The following is a 14,569-nucleotide window of genomic DNA, read 5'->3' on the forward strand; positions in this document are numbered from 1 at the left end:
GGGGCGGGGCGCAGAGACTGCAAGCAACACACGTGTGGCTGCCGGGATGAAGTTCGCATACAGGGTGAGCGCGGGCCAGGGGTGGTGAGGGGTTCTTAATTCGGGGTCCGGATGGAGTCGCTTCTCGAGACTGTTCCCTCGGGGTCCGGGAACCGAGCCTGGGTTGACTGGGTCAGGCACCACCGACCGGTTCCTCACCCGGCAGCCTGAGAGAGCGGCCTGGGGCTGCAGAGCCCCAACTAGGACCGAGCGGCTCGCGCGGACGAAAAGAGCAGGAGCGCTAAGGAAGGGTCACGCCGAGATCCGAGCTGGGCAGCGGAGGCCAGCCCGGACGGAAGTCCTGGTTCCCAGGCTCCGCAGCTAGAGACGTGGGGAGGACGCGGGGGCAGAGGGCGGGACCTGGGTGCCGAGCTCACTGGACGCGCTTCTGCATCTTCCCCGCGTCTCGGTCCCCTTGGCACAGCGGGCCACCTGTGTGTCTGGAGCCGTGAGCGTTTGCGCGGCCCTGCCTGCTGCTGCCACTGCCCTGAAGGCTGTTCTTCCGCAGGTTCGTCGTTTCCAGCCTTTCTCTCTCTGTCAGGTCCCAGCTCCTCACGTCCAAGGCTTGGCCTGGCCCTAGCCTCAGCGGGAGCTTCCTCAGGTCCACCCCACACCCAGGCTGCCCCTACCCAATCTGGTCGTCCTGCTCAGAATGCTCCCCCACTGTGAACCCAACCTTCCCCATCCAGCTCCTCTCGGTGTGCCCTTCATCCTCGGCTCTCCAGTCCCCCGTAGCCTCCTGGGGTTCCCAGGGCCCTGCCTGCCTGCAGCTCCAGATGCTCCTTGGTGATCCCTCCCATCTCAGTGGCCCACACGCGGGTCACGGGACCTGCAGGTGGTTGATGGTTGAATGAATGATTGAACGGATGGGCTGCCAGCAGGTTACCCTGTTCAGGAAGCCTTGAACCCCACATGCAGTCGGGAGGCTGTTCCGCAGCAGTTCTCTTCCTGCACCACGAGTCCTGTCCTCCCCTCCCTCCAGCAGACGCCTCCTATGTGGAGGCTTCCTTGCGCTGACCCTGCCCTTTGTCCACCCCAGTGGAAGCTCAGAGCCCCTGGGGACTGGGTTTATGTATTCTCTCTTGCTCGGGGCCGGACTGAGAGGTGCCCAGAAACTGTCATGGGAGGAGGGGGGTGGCTCGAGGGACCCTGGGAATAATCAGGGAGCCTGTGAGAGTCTGCACCATCTCCTTGACCAGAAGCCTCGCTTTGTCGTTTCCAAGAATTGTGTTTTCTTTATATTATAAAGACAGTTTTGTTTTCTTTTCAGTTTTCAAATTTGCTGGGGACAGTCTATCGGTGTGGAAACTTAAATTTTACCTGTGATGGGAATTCAGTTATCAGCCCTGTGGGAAACAGAGTTACTGTGTTCGACTTGAAAAAGTAAGTATGCTAAAATGATCTTAGCAATAGTGATGCTTGTAGTTTGCAAGTAAAAACAGCTTTTTCCTCACCTGTCTAAAGCACACCTTTTACTTTTACTAAAGCTCAAGAGGGGCCTGCAGATTCACATAGTGCCAATGGGTCAGCAGCGGGACTGGCTGTAGGGGTCCCGGTTTCTCCCTTCTATCCTCTCCGCTGGACCTTGTGTATTGAGGTGGTATCACTTGGCTGAAACATCTGGTAGAGGATGCCTGGGCATGGGACCAGCCCTGGACTGCTGCCTGGCCAGCCTGCTCAGGTTCACTCTGTCTCCACTGAGCACGCACGTGGCTCTGTTCCTGTCTTCTCAGATGTGTGTGGCCTGGGTGAGACCCTCCTGTTGCAGAGGCTGCTTGGATCTCTGCAGGCCTCAGTTTTTTCATCTGTAAGATGGGGCCATAGTACCTGCCTTGCTTGTGAGTTGTTTCCTGAAGTGCGGGGTGCACCCCGGGCCAGTTCCTGGCAGGTCATTGCTGGTGTCAACTGTTTAAGTGATGTGTGGCAGGGGCACTCCAAGGTCGAGGCCCTGTGGCTGCTGAAGAAGAACTGGAAAGTGATACGATAAAGGACAGAATTAGAATGTGATCCAGGGGTTATTTATCTTTACTTAGTTTTCCATGACTCTACATTTTTTCATTCCTGCAGAAGGCCTTATTGGGCGTGCTATCCCTGGGCTTACCCTCTTATTGGGCAGCTCGGTCATTTCTGGTTTCCTGACTGTATATTTGCAGGTCCTCTTGGTATGAGGCCCTAGAAGCAGAACTGACATGTTCAAAACCCATTTGTAAGGTTTTTATGTGTTTTGTGCAGGGGTGAGGGCTGCTGTGCAGGCTGGCCTGCCCCCACCCCCCGCCCGACGACACGAGCATAGTGACTCAGCTCTGGTTTTTGTCTCCCAGCAACAAGTCCAACACCCTGCCCCTGGCCACTCGCTACAACATCAAGTGTGTGGGGCTGTCCCCGGACGGCCGCCTGGCCATCATTGTTGACGAAGGTAACCGCCTTGACTGGGGGCAGGTGTGGTAGTGTCCAGATGACTAGAGGCCAACACTGAGACCCTTGGGGGTCGAGGCCCACACAGTCCCTCCACTGCCTCGGCTGCTTCTGTGTCTGGGCCTGGGTGGGCCTCGGGTGGGCATATGAGGCATCCTCCCTGGCGGTGTGCTGCCCACACCGCAGGGCCCAGGGCCTGCCTTCAAGGCCTGGTGCGTGCGTGCCATGTGTGGGGCCTCGGTCTGCTCTCCCTTCCCACAGGGGGCGATGCGCTGCTGGTCAGCCTGGTCTGCAGGTCTGTGCTGCACCACTTCCACTTCAAGGGTGCCGTGCACAGCGTCTCCTTCTCCCCCGATGGCAGGTACGCATCTGCGGGCGGGGTGGGAGCCGTGGAGCTGCATTACTCATATGGTGGGCTCAGATGGCCCACGATCCGAGCCACAGACGGCCCCTGAGCCCTGAGGGAGCCATGGTGTTGGGTGGCATGGGCCCCTGGCCTCAGTGTCCACCATGAGGACGATGGGGCCAGACCTGGCCTGTTCTTGGACTGCAGGAAAGGGGGCTCGATCTTGGGTTGCTCACACCTGGGCCAGCCTGGCCGTGTTGGGGAGGAGGCGCTCCAGTGGTCAGCTGTGAGCCCCGGCTCTGTGTCCACACTCTGAAACGCAGTAGAGGGCGTGCTGGGCCGGGGCTGTCCGAGTTTGCCCTGACCTTGGCGACCACCTCCCAGGCCGGTGGGAGGGCCTGAAGGGGCAGAAGTGTGGCGTGACCTAGAGTCTGTCTGCTTCTTCCCCGACTGTCCACCCAGAGGAGAGGGGACTGGGGTCCGTGAGAGGCAGGTGAGGGTCAGGGCCCCACCCAGGTTTGCCTCCTGTGGGAAGCCGGCCTCGGCCCAGGACCTGCCCTGGTGTCGGATGTTGACGACACCGTTTCTACGGCAGGAAATTCGTCGTCACGAAAGGCAACATTGCTCAGGTGTACCACGCCCCTGGGAGGAAGCGGGAATTCAACGCATTCGTCCTGGACAAAACCTACTTTGGGCCATATGATGAGACCACATGCATTGACTGGACGGACGACTCCCGGTGAGGCAGGGGCGCTGGACATAGGAGGGGCCTGAAGGGGCACCTGTGAAGTGTCTCATCACGTGGGGTGACTTGTCACATCCCCAGCTCTTTTTCAAATGGCCTCTCACAAGCCTCTCGTGTGGGTTGGATGCAGGCCTGGCTCTTGAGTCTGAGTCAGGTCTGCCTGGCCCTGGTCACTGGAGAGCAGCGCGAAGCATGGCCCAGGGTGAGGGCCGCCCAAGCCAGCGCCTTGTGGCCCAGCTTCCAGGGTGGCCGTGGGCAGCGGGAGCGCTGGCAGCACCTCCCAGTCGGGCTGCCCGGGCAGTGCTCTCCCCCAGCTGTCCTCAAAGGCGTCCTGGGGCTGTGTCTGCTGCCCTGCGTTCGGGGGGTGGGGGCAGGGAAGGGGGGTGCGGCTGGAGGTGGCTGCCACTTTGTAGGCAGGCCAACTCTTCCCACATTCTCTGGGCTGCAGTGCAGGAACAGCCCCAGGCTCACAGTGTGTCCGTGGGAGATGCTGGTGGACTGTGGGCTGCCACAGCCAAGAGGTCGTGCCCTTTTGCATGGCCTGGGCCCACACCTGGCTCTCCTCCTGCCAAGAGCACAGTTGGCTCTGATTGGAGTCAGGGAGATGGGAGGCACAGGATCCCCCAGGCAGCCCTCCGTTGGGCTCAGTGGTCGGTCCTTGGGCTCCCCTGGGCCAAGGGGAGAGACTGTTTTGCAATGAGGGGCAGCAACACACGTGCAGTGAGACTCCTGGCCCTGGGAGAAGCACAGGTGGACCCTGGCCCCGCCCAGGGCAGATGCAGACCCGAGCCGACCTTGGGCGTCGCCCCTGTGCCCGGGACGCTGTGGAAGGTGGACACCCGCGAACCCAGGCCGAGCTGTGACCCCCTGTCCCCAGGTGCTTTGCAGTCGGGAGCAGAGACATGTCCACATGGGTGTTTGGGGCCGAGCGCTGGGACAACCTCATCTACTACGCGCTGGGGGGACACAAGGATGCCATCGTGGCCTGCTTCTTCGAGGCCAGCAGCCTGGACGTATGTCCCCGTCGCAGCCCCTCCCCTGGGGACGTGGGGGCCCTGGGGGCCAGGCAGGCTTCGGCAGCACCGGGCCACGTTCTCGTCCCCGCAGCCCAGGTGGGTGTGGGCTGGGGGTTGGGGAAACCACCTGGGCTCACACGTCTTCCTCTGCAGCTGTACACGCTCAGCCAGGATGGTGCCCTGTGCGTGTGGCAGTGCGACACCCTTCCTGAGGGCCTGAGGCTGAAGGCCCCCACAGGCTGGAAGGCAGACCTGCTGCAGAGGGAGGAGGAGCAGGAGGAGGAGGAGGGGGCAGAGAGTGAGACCACCATCCGCGGGAAGGCCACGCCGGCCGCCGAGGAGCAGCAGGGGAAAGTGAAGTACTCGCGGGTGGCCAAGTAGGTGCCTGTCCTGCACCGGGGTGGGGGGTGAGGACCTGGGGCACTGTGGGGCAGCACCAACCTGCTGTCCCCTGCCTGCCCTCGGGGGCTGGGGTCTCCACCTGCCCCGGGGGGCCGGGGAGGAGGCTGGGGTGAGGGTGTGGGACCAGCCGGGCTCTCTGGTCCTTCTCCAACAGTTCTTGTGTCCCTGTCTGTTTAGGTACTTTTTCAACAAAGAAGGCGATTTTAACAATCTGACGGCTGCTGCATATCATAAGAAGGTCCACCTCTTGGTCACTGGTTTTGCTTCTGGAATCTTCCACCTTCACGAGCTCCCAGAGTTCAACCTTATCCACTCGCTGAGGTCAGCGCCTCTGCTGTGTGTGGGCAGTTGTGTACATGTGTGTGCGTGGTCGTGTACCTGTGTGTGTGGTCGTGTACCTGTGTGTGCGGTCGTGTACCTGTGTGTGTATGCAATCGTGTACCTGTGTGTGTGGTCATATACCTGTGTGTGCAGTCGTGTACCTATGTGTGTATGCAATCGTGTACCTATGTGTGCGGTCGTGTATCTGTGTGTGCTGTTGTGTACACACGTGTGTACAGTCATGTGCCTGTGTATGCAGTCGTGTACCTGTGTGTGTGTGCAATCGTGTACCTGTGTGTGCGGTAGTGTACCTGTGTGTGTTTGCGATCGTGTACCTATGTGTGCGGTCATGTATCTGTGTGTGCTGTTGTGTACACACATGTGTGTACAGTCGTGTACCTGTGTGTGCGGTCGTGTACCTGTGTGTGTATGCGATCATGTACCTTTGTGTGCGGTCGTGTATCTGTGTGTGCTGTTGTGTACACACATGTGTGTACAGTCATGTGCCTGTGTGTGCAGCCGTGTACCTGTGTGTGTATGCAATCGTGTACCTGTGTGTGCGGTCATATACTTGTGTGTGCGGTCGTGTACCTGTGTGTGTATGCAATCATGTACCTATGTGTGCGGTCATATACTCGTGTGTGTGGTCGTGTACCTGTGTATGTATGCAGTCGTGTACCTGTGTGTGTGGTCATATACCTGTGTGTGTGGTCGTGTACCTGTGTGTGTATGCGATCGTGTACCTGTGTGTGCGGTCGTGTGCACACGTGTGTACAGTCATGTGCCTGTGTGTGCAGTCATGTACTTATATGTGCAGTCGTGTGTACATTTGTGCTCTCCATCTGCCAGGCGGGCAGGGTGGGTGGAAGCCACACCATGCCTGTCAGGACTGAGGCCATGGAAGGATCAGGAGGCCAGGACTGAGGCCATGGAGGGATCAGGAGGCCTGACCGGCTGCATGGTTGGCTTCCCAGAACACCTGTACCCACCTCTGTCCTGGGTTGAGGGGCTTGGGGAGCTGTGCCACCCTCCATCTCAGATGTGCCGCTCCCACCCCCAGTCACGGGGAGGTGTATGTGGGTCATGTTCTTATCTTCCGTTTTCGTTTTCCCGCCTGTATCTTTGGAGTGTGGAGGAAATCGAAGTGTTGGTTTCATGAAGCCACAAAGCTCTGAGTTTTTGAACACAGGGTGCAGAAGCTCTGGGTTTTCTGTTGTTCCGAGTGAAGTAAACAGTAACCGGGTGGGGAGGAGGTGGGTGCCGCCAGCCAGGAGACCTGGCCTGTCCTGGCTCGTGCAGCCACCATGGGGTGGGGACGGAGGCCTTGCTGTGCTGACCGGGTCCCGTGTGTCTCCCCAGCATCTCGGATCAGAGGGTTGCGTCCGTCGCCATCAACAGCTCTGGGGACTGGATCGCCTTTGGGTGCTCAGGTTGGTGCCTGGGTTTGTGAGGTGACCCGAGTGGAGCTCCTCCTCCCCGGGAAGCGTGCCCTGCCCCACCTTGCTCCCGAGGCTCCGGGGCCAGGCTGGCAGGCCGCTGGCTCACTGTGAAGAAGCAGCGGATGAAACCTTGAGAACAAAGGCTCCTCTGAGTCCTGAGTCCCGTTGCCACCTGGAACTCTTAGTCTGTGGCCCTGGCCTCTGGAGGCGATGTGGGAGGCTGGCATCTCTGCTCTGGGTCCCCGTGTTCAGGCCCGGACGGGAAACGGGGGTCACGAGCGGTCCTGTGCGCCCCGCAGGCCTGGGCCAGCTGCTGGTGTGGGAGTGGCAGAGCGAGTCCTACGTGCTCAAGCAGCAGGGCCACTTCAACAGCATGGTGTCCCTGGCCTACTCCCCCGACGGGCAGTACATCGTGACCGGCGGGGACGATGGCAAGGTGGGCCGGCTGCATCCCATCCGGAGTTGGGGGGATCCCCCTCCTGTCTCTGTTCTGCTGACCGGCCGGGGGGTACTGCACTGGTGGTCTGGCCCCGATAGCAAGGCCCCACCCGGGCTCCTGAGAAGCTGTTCACAGGCTCACCGGGGTGGGAACGAAGAGCCTTGTAGCGTCTGTTTCCCTTCCTGACTTGATTTTCCATACGTGGCTCGAGTCCGTGCTGCCAGCAGCTGCTCTGACATGGGAGGCACCCCCCGCAGCCCCCAGTCCTCACTCACTAGGGCACCCACCTGGGCTGTCCTGAGCTGTGGCCTCCCCGCACAGGTCAAGGTGTGGAACACCCTCAGTGGCTTCTGCTTTGTCACTTTCACGGAGCACTCAAGTGGGGTCACCGGCGTGACCTTCACCACCACTGGCTACGTCATCGTGACCTCCTCCATGGACGGGACTGTGCGCGCCTTTGATCTTCACAGGTGACTTCCTGTGGGGACCTTGGCTCTTCAGGCTCCCCCTGAGCTCTGGGCTGTGAGACCAAGGTCAAGGGGTCGGGGCTTGTCGGGAAGACATGGGTGAGGGCATGTGGCCCCGGAACTGTTCCAACTGGGCCGTCCTCCCACAGGTACCGGAACTTCCGTACCTTCACATCCCCACGCCCCACCCAGTTCTCCTGCGTGGCTGTGGACTCGAGCGGGGAGATCGTCTCTGCTGGAGCACAGGACTCTTTCGAGGTTTTCATCTGGTCCATGCAGACAGGCCGGCTCCTTGATGTAAGGGCCGCAAGTCTGGGAGGGGCCAGGGTGTGGGGAGGGGGCCTTACTGACGCGAGAGGAGTGGGGGACGGGTCATGTCCAGCACAGGTGGCACCGTTTACATGCATTTCCTGGCAGTCTCCACTCCCTGGCCCAACCAAGGTGGGGTTCCCTCACCCCCAGCCCAGGGGCCGTGGCCTCTGCACACCAGCATCCAGCAGGCGAGTCCGGCCCCGGGGTGGAGGGACCCCGAGGGTCTCAGGTCCTCAGAGCTCTCTTCTGAATGGCCACAGGTTTTGTCCGGCCACGAGGGGCCCATCAGCGGACTGTGTTTTAACCCCATGAAGTCAGTCCTGGCCAGCGCCTCCTGGGACAGGACAGTGCATCTGTGGGACATGGCGGACAGCTGGAGGACCACAGAGACGCTGGCCCTCACCTCTGACGGTGAGTGGCACCCAGGGGAAGGCCGGTCTTAGTCACGTGCTTGGATAAACCCAGGGTCCCAAGCGCATGTGCTGTCAGGACTGGCAGCCCCAGAGTTTCGTGGGCTGTTGGGGTTGGCAGCCCAGTCGTGTGGCTTGGCATCAGGCTCCGCAGCAGAGCGAGCGAGCAAGGGCCCTGCTGCAGCTGGCTTCCCTCCTGTTCCTGGGAGCGAGGCCCTACCCCGCCGCCTGCCCGTGCCTAGCCTTCACAGAACCCAGTCGTCAGCCCTGGGGTTCTCAGTCTCTGTGGTGGTCATGGCTTCTTGCTGCCCCACATGGACCTGATCCAGGCTTTTAGCTGTGGGCCCTGCGTCTTCTTGGGGCCTGTACTGACCCTGCCTCCAGCAGGTCTGTTTCTAGCCTGCCCACGGCCTCCACATGGCACCTCCTGCCCAGACTCTGTCACCAGGCTGCCCGGCTCGGTCATGCTTGTGTGGGTCCTGCAGCCCCCAGACCCTCAGGGTGCCAGGATGAGGGCAGGGCAGAGTGGCCCAATGGCTGGAGCCCAGGGTTTTCCCCAGCCCTGATTACACATCTCTTCTTAGCTCTGGCCGTGACCTTTCGCCCTGATGGTGCCGAGCTGGCCGTGGCCACACTGAACTCACAGATCACCTTCTGGGACCCCGAGAACGCGGTGCAGACGGGCTCCATCGAGGGCAGGCACGACCTCAAGACAGGCCGGAAGGAGCTGGACAAGATCACCGCCAAGCACTCAGCCAAGGGGAAGTGAGTGCCCAGTGGGGTGTGTCCTGGAGCCTGGGGGCTCCCTGGCTGGGACCCCAGAGGGAGCAGGTTGTCCTGGGGTCCATGTGGGTTAACAGGTGTCCATGTTCTCACACCCTGAGGATGAGTGTTTGTGGGTCCTGTTATCAGGTCTAGGGGTGCATCCCTGGCAGTCTACTGCCCCGCTGGCCGTTTTTCAAAGAGCCTGTACCATTTACACCCGTCCAGGGCAGGGGCTTCTGGTCTCCTCACATCATAAGCAGTGCTCTTTACTCTGATTTACAGTCACAGCTGCGCTGGGGGGGCCGGGCGGCGGGGTGGTGTAGCCATGCCTGGGCTTGGCGTCTCCCATGCACTGGTGTTCTGGGCGTCTGCTCGTCGGCTGACAGGCCATCGTGTGTGGGCTGTGTTAATGGGTGCGTGTCTGTGGTGCCGAGTTGCAAGGGCTCTCTGCAGACTCGAGATACAAGGCCGCATCAAATACGCTATCTGCAGGTACCTCCTCCCCCTGTGGCTTGTCTCCACTTCTCTCGAGGATGTTAATGTGAAGCACAAATGTTTTTAATTGTGACAAAGGCCCACTTGTTTTTTTTTGGTCACTTGAGCTCTTTGTGTCATATCTAAGAATCCTTTGCCAAACCCCAGGTTGCAGTCTCAAGTTTTGGGAGCCAGCCAGGGCAGCGCAGGCCTGAGCTCTGGTCCTGTCCGCGGCCGCTGTGGGGGTAGTGGGTGGACTGACCCATCTCCGTGCTGACTTCAGTTGGAAGCACCCTGACGCAGCGCCGCGGTCCTTGACCTCCTCCAGGGGTCGTGGTCCCCCCAGGGAGCCGGGTGACGGGGCTGCAGGGTTTGGGCTGGAGCCCTGGAGGGGGCAGGGGCGCGTGCCATTTGCCCTCTGGGTGGTGACTAAGCCTGCATGCCCTCTGCCCAGGGCCTTCACCACTCTCTGCTACTCCGCGGATGGCCAGAGCATCCTGGCGGGAGGGATGTCCAAGTTCGTGTGCATCTATCACGTCAGGGAGCAGATTCTCAGGAAGAAGTTCGAGATCTCCTGCAACCTGTCACTGGACGCCATGGAGGTGAGTGAGGTCCGGGGCTGCTGCAGGGCTCCGTGGTCCCCAGAGCTGTCCGGCCTCACCTGGAGGCCTCCTCACACCCTGGCCCCACAGGCAACCTGGGGACCCTCCAGACAGGCGTGCTTGCCTGGGTTCACCTGTCCTGGCCTCGTGCCGGGTGAGGGGCTAATCTGTGCAGCCGCAGCCCACCCCTCCGAGCTGTCAGGGCCGGGGTGTCCTCATTGTCCCAGGACAGGCCAAGGCAAGTGGCAGCAGAGGCTCCCCACGTGCACCGCCCTCGCAGGTCACGCGCACCCTCAGACGTTGAGTTACAAGAACCCACCCTCTTCAGGCCTGACTGTGGGCCCCGGGCTGTCTTGTCTCGGGCTCCCTGGGTCCCGTTTGGGTTCCAGGCAGGATTGGGCCCCATGTTGGTGATACAGGGGGAGGTGGGGCAGATGAGTGCACCCTTCCCACCTCCCACAGTGGGACGTCTGGGTTTCGCCCTTCAGGAATTTTTGAACCGAAGGAAAATGACGGAGTTCGGCAACCTGGCGCTCATTGACCAAGATGCTGCAGAGGAGGGCGGGGTCGCCATACCGTTGCCAGGCGTGAAGAAAGGTGAGCAGGGGGTTCTCTCGTGTCCCGCAGCCAGGCCGTGGCAGGCCGTCCTGCTCCCTGGCCGTTTTCCTGGGTGATAGCCGCTTTGCTCCCTTGTCGAGGCTATAGCGATTGATGTCCAGGAACCTGGCCTGGGTGCCCCCTCTGTGAGCAGCTGGACGTCTGGCTGGTGCCCAGCCCTGTGCCTTGCTCCTAGTACCTGTCCCCATGTGGCCAGAGAGGAAGCCTTGTGTCAGGAGTGCGGGCCCTGAAACCCGCTGCCTGGCAGCCCTGGGCTGGGCGGGGCTTTCCCTAGGAGCAGGGGGGCTGCTCTAGGCTGGGCCCTAGCCCACGGGAGTGTCTACACTGCGGGTTTGCCTCTGGAGGCCGCTGGCACCCGTGAAGCAGTACCTGAGGCCCTGCAGCGTGGGCCTCCCTTTGTAGGGGGTGCTGAGGTGTGTGCAGCCCTGTGAGTAGGAGGATCTCTGTTCCCAGGTGACATGAGCTCCCGGCACTTCAAACCTGAGATCAGGGTGACTTCGCTCCGCTTCTCCCCCACCGGTGAGCCCTGGGCTTTGGGTCATCAGGGTGGGAGAGGTGGGCTTGGTCCCAATGGGCTTCTGGGCCTGTCACCCTGCTCCCAGGGCCAGCTCTGGGCACCACAGTCCCCCTGGGGTCAGATGTCGTCTGTGTCCTTGCTGGAGGGCAGCTGTGGCTGCAGACATGCCTGGCATGGGGCCACGGAGACAGGCGGCTCCCCCACCCCCTCACAGTGGTGTCATCCTTGGGCTTCATCCCCTGCCCACCCCCACCCCTGGTGTGTCCGGCAGGGGCAGAACAGGACAGGGTCTCAGTGGCTGGGGTTCACAGGGGCCATAGCAGAGGCCAGGCACCCCTTCCTGAGGGTCCAGCATCCCCAGGCTCCCCCTACACTTGCACTCGGGGTCCCAGATATGTTCAGGACCTGTTCTTCAAAAAAGGGGGGAAGTGGAAAAAATGTTCAGGAAGCCTTTCTCAAGTCTGCTTTTCGTTGCAGGGCGCTGCTGGGCGGCCACCACCACCGAGGGGCTCCTCATTTACTCCCTGGATGCCCAGATGCTCTTTGACCCGTTTGAGCTGGACACCAGCGTCACCCCTGTGCGGATCCGGGCGGCGCTGCGCCAGCGGGACTTCACCAGGGCCATCCTCCTAGCCTTCCGGCTCAACGAGAGGAAGCTGCTGCAGGAGACCCTGGAGGCGGTGCCCTGGGACGAGAGTGAGCCTGGGCCGGAGGAGCGGGGGGGCTGGGGGCCTGCGTTCACACGTGCTGGCCGGTTCTGCACGTGCAGAAGCCACAAGCTGTGAGCACGTCTCTCCTGACGGGGTCTTTGCGGGCTGAGTGCGCCTGTCCTTCCCTCACAGTCGAGGTCATAAGCTCCTCCCTGCCCGACTTGTACGTTGAGAAGGTGCTGGAATTTTTAGCTTCATCCTTTGAAGTATCTCACCATCTAGAATTCTACCTCATATGGACTCAGAAACTGCTCATGGTGCACGGACAGAAGTTGAAGTCCAGGTACACCCTGCCCACTCACCGTGGACTCCCGTCACTGGGGCTGCTGGTCGGGGTGGGGGCAGCAGTCTTTACCCAGGGACAGCGTGGAGCGGGTCCCAGGGGCCTTGGGTGGCGGCTCGTGCTGAGGAACGTCTTTTTCCAGAGTGGGGACGCTGCTGCCGGCCGTTCAGTTCCTTCAGAAGAGCATCCAGCGCCACTTGGACGATGTCTCCAAACTGTACGTGACGTCTCCGGGGGCGGGGGCGGGGGGCTTTTACTGTCGCCAGCTGGTCCATCCAGGGCTGCTCCCCACATTGTCAGACCTGGCCTCAAAGGCCCCGCGTCAGTCTCACTGACTCGAGTCCCGTGTGTCCTCACAGCTGCGACTGGAACCGCTACAACCTGCAGTATGCGCTGGCCGTCTCGAAGCAGCGGGGCCTGAAGCGGCCCTCAGAGCCGCTGGGCAGCGAGGAGGAGGCAGGCGCGTCCGAGGACGACGACGACGACAGTCTGCACCTGCTCGGAGGAGGGCCTGGGCACGCAGACGCGCCGCTGGCCTAGGGCCGCACCCCACGGCTCTGGTCGGGACGCTGGGCGAGGAGGGGCCACCACCACGGGGGGCAGCTGTCCCGAGAGCCAGAGCCCCAGCACTGGGACTTGCTCCGCGGCAGGCACCAAACACCGCCGCGGGGTCGGGTTCCCGGCGGGCACGGCTCAGCGCTCAGGCCCGGGAGCAGCTGCTGCTGAAAACACCTTGCAGAGAGGCTAGTGGGCCAACGTGTGTGGACACAAACTTTGTATGAGGATTTTTATATTTTTAATATAAAGTTTTGATAATTTTAGGGATGAAAAAGACATGTATTTCTAAAACACAGGTATTAAGGCTGATCTCTGAATTTAAAGTGTTTGTAACGTATCCTGGGTGTGACTGTCGTGCTGGCACCTCCATGCCAGCGAACAGGTGAGCTGGGCAGGTAGCCTGGCCACCAGCCCCATCTCCCTGCACAGGGTTGGAGCAGGGAGCATCTGCTGGACTCTGAGTTTGGAGACGGCCTGGGAGCCCCAGGGCTGGGCCTGGATGGGCTTCCCAGGGAGACCTGTCAGACCTGCTTGCCAGCTCCAAGGAGGACTCCATCCCGCAAGGCCCATCAGGAAGGGTCACCATGAGGGTGGTCCAGACCACAGCCAGGCGCCTGGCCTCTCAGCAGTGACGGCCTCCAGGGTCGGGACACAGGCCCCAGCCTGCAGGTCTCCAGAGGTGTGGCCAGGAGTCACTGGACTGTTACCGGGAAGAGCAGCAGGCAGGTCCTTGCTTGTCGGTCGGGACCGTGCGTCACCTTGCGGTGCCCTTCTATCTGCTTGTGAAACGTGTGTGCTACCTCCAGAGGAATCCTTTCTTTTGTAAATAAAATATCTATCAGATCCTCTTCCATCATTGGGTCTTAAGCTATAAAATAAACACATGGATGGTTATGTATGTTCAGACACAGACACATCTGTAAGCTATCCTCGTGGTCCTGAAAAGAATTCAGACAGACCTTTTTCTCCCCTCTCCCTGCTGGTGGTTGTCACCCACCAAGATTGGGACACAAACACTCTGAATCACTGTCAAAAGCCACTACAGCAGCAGGCGGTGAAGAGCGGTGTAGGGTCTGTCTTCCCACGCCCATCTAGGGGTCAGGCTCCCCGACTAATAATCAAAAGAGGACTGAGTAATGTAACCTTGACCTTCTCTAGAGGCTACCCCAACATCACTCCTGAAACAAAATTCCTGTGTTAATTTGACTTCCCCTTACATGCGGCTATACAGTTCTCGTCGTTTTAAAAGATTTTTGCGTATTTATTTTTGGCGGCGCTGGGTCTGCACTGCATGCGGGCTTTCTCTAGTGGCAAGCAGGGCCACTCCTCCTTGCGCGCAGGCTTCTCACTGCGGTGGCTTGTCTTACTGCAGAGCACCAGCTCTAGGCAGGCAGGCTTGGTAGTTCAGGCACGCGGGCTTACTTTTCTCCCTGACAAATGGGATCCTCCCTGACCAGTGATTGAACCCATGTCTCCCTCATTGTCAGGCAGATTGTGTACCACTGAGCCACTAGGAAAGCCCACACACCACTAGACAGTTCCCTTAACGATGTACTGAAATGCCTCCCTACAGAGCTCGGATCTGCCGTTATCCGCAACCCAGGACACCCTAGCAATTGGGTGCTACTTTCCATCAATCCTACCCTTCCCTTGCCCTTTCGAAGCCCTCAGGTATACACATCTGAGCTTCA

At 60.5% G+C, this 14,569-nt stretch overlaps 1 protein-coding gene across 1 annotated transcript; it reads left to right on the top strand.

The window, feature by feature from the left end:
* On the top strand, positions 1-13,721 carry PWP2 (PWP2 small subunit processome component). Its single transcript, XM_019963523.2, has 21 exons — positions 1-64; positions 1,310-1,422; positions 2,361-2,455; positions 2,716-2,815; positions 3,396-3,539; positions 4,423-4,558; positions 4,715-4,938; positions 5,141-5,284; positions 6,644-6,714; positions 7,023-7,159; positions 7,484-7,632; positions 7,779-7,926; positions 8,202-8,352; positions 8,936-9,116; positions 10,045-10,192; positions 10,681-10,789; positions 11,264-11,329; positions 11,805-12,023; positions 12,170-12,320; positions 12,463-12,537; positions 12,680-13,721. The coding sequence occupies exons 1-21, from the start codon at positions 47-49 to the stop codon at positions 12,858-12,860; spliced, it is 2,760 nt and encodes a 919-aa protein (XP_019819082.2). The 5' UTR covers positions 1-46; the 3' UTR covers positions 12,861-13,721.
* The last annotated feature ends 848 nt before the right edge of the window (positions 13,722-14,569 follow it).

This window comes from Bos indicus, chromosome 1 (genome assembly GCF_029378745.1).
Source record: "Bos indicus isolate NIAB-ARS_2022 breed Sahiwal x Tharparkar chromosome 1, NIAB-ARS_B.indTharparkar_mat_pri_1.0, whole genome shotgun sequence".
Lineage (NCBI taxonomy): Eukaryota > Metazoa > Chordata > Mammalia > Artiodactyla > Bovidae > Bos > Bos indicus.

What these genes read in the sequence shown, in the direction of transcription:
- PWP2 (XM_019963523.2), top strand. An exon ending in ACTGTGTTCGACTTGAAAAA is followed by an intron (nt 1,423 to 2,360) that starts GTAAGTATGCTA and finishes TTTGTCTCCCAG; the next exon opens with CAACAAGTCCAACACCCTGC. An exon ending in GATCGCCTTTGGGTGCTCAG is followed by an intron (nt 6,715 to 7,022) that starts GTTGGTGCCTGG and finishes TGCGCCCCGCAG; the next exon opens with GCCTGGGCCAGCTGCTGGTG.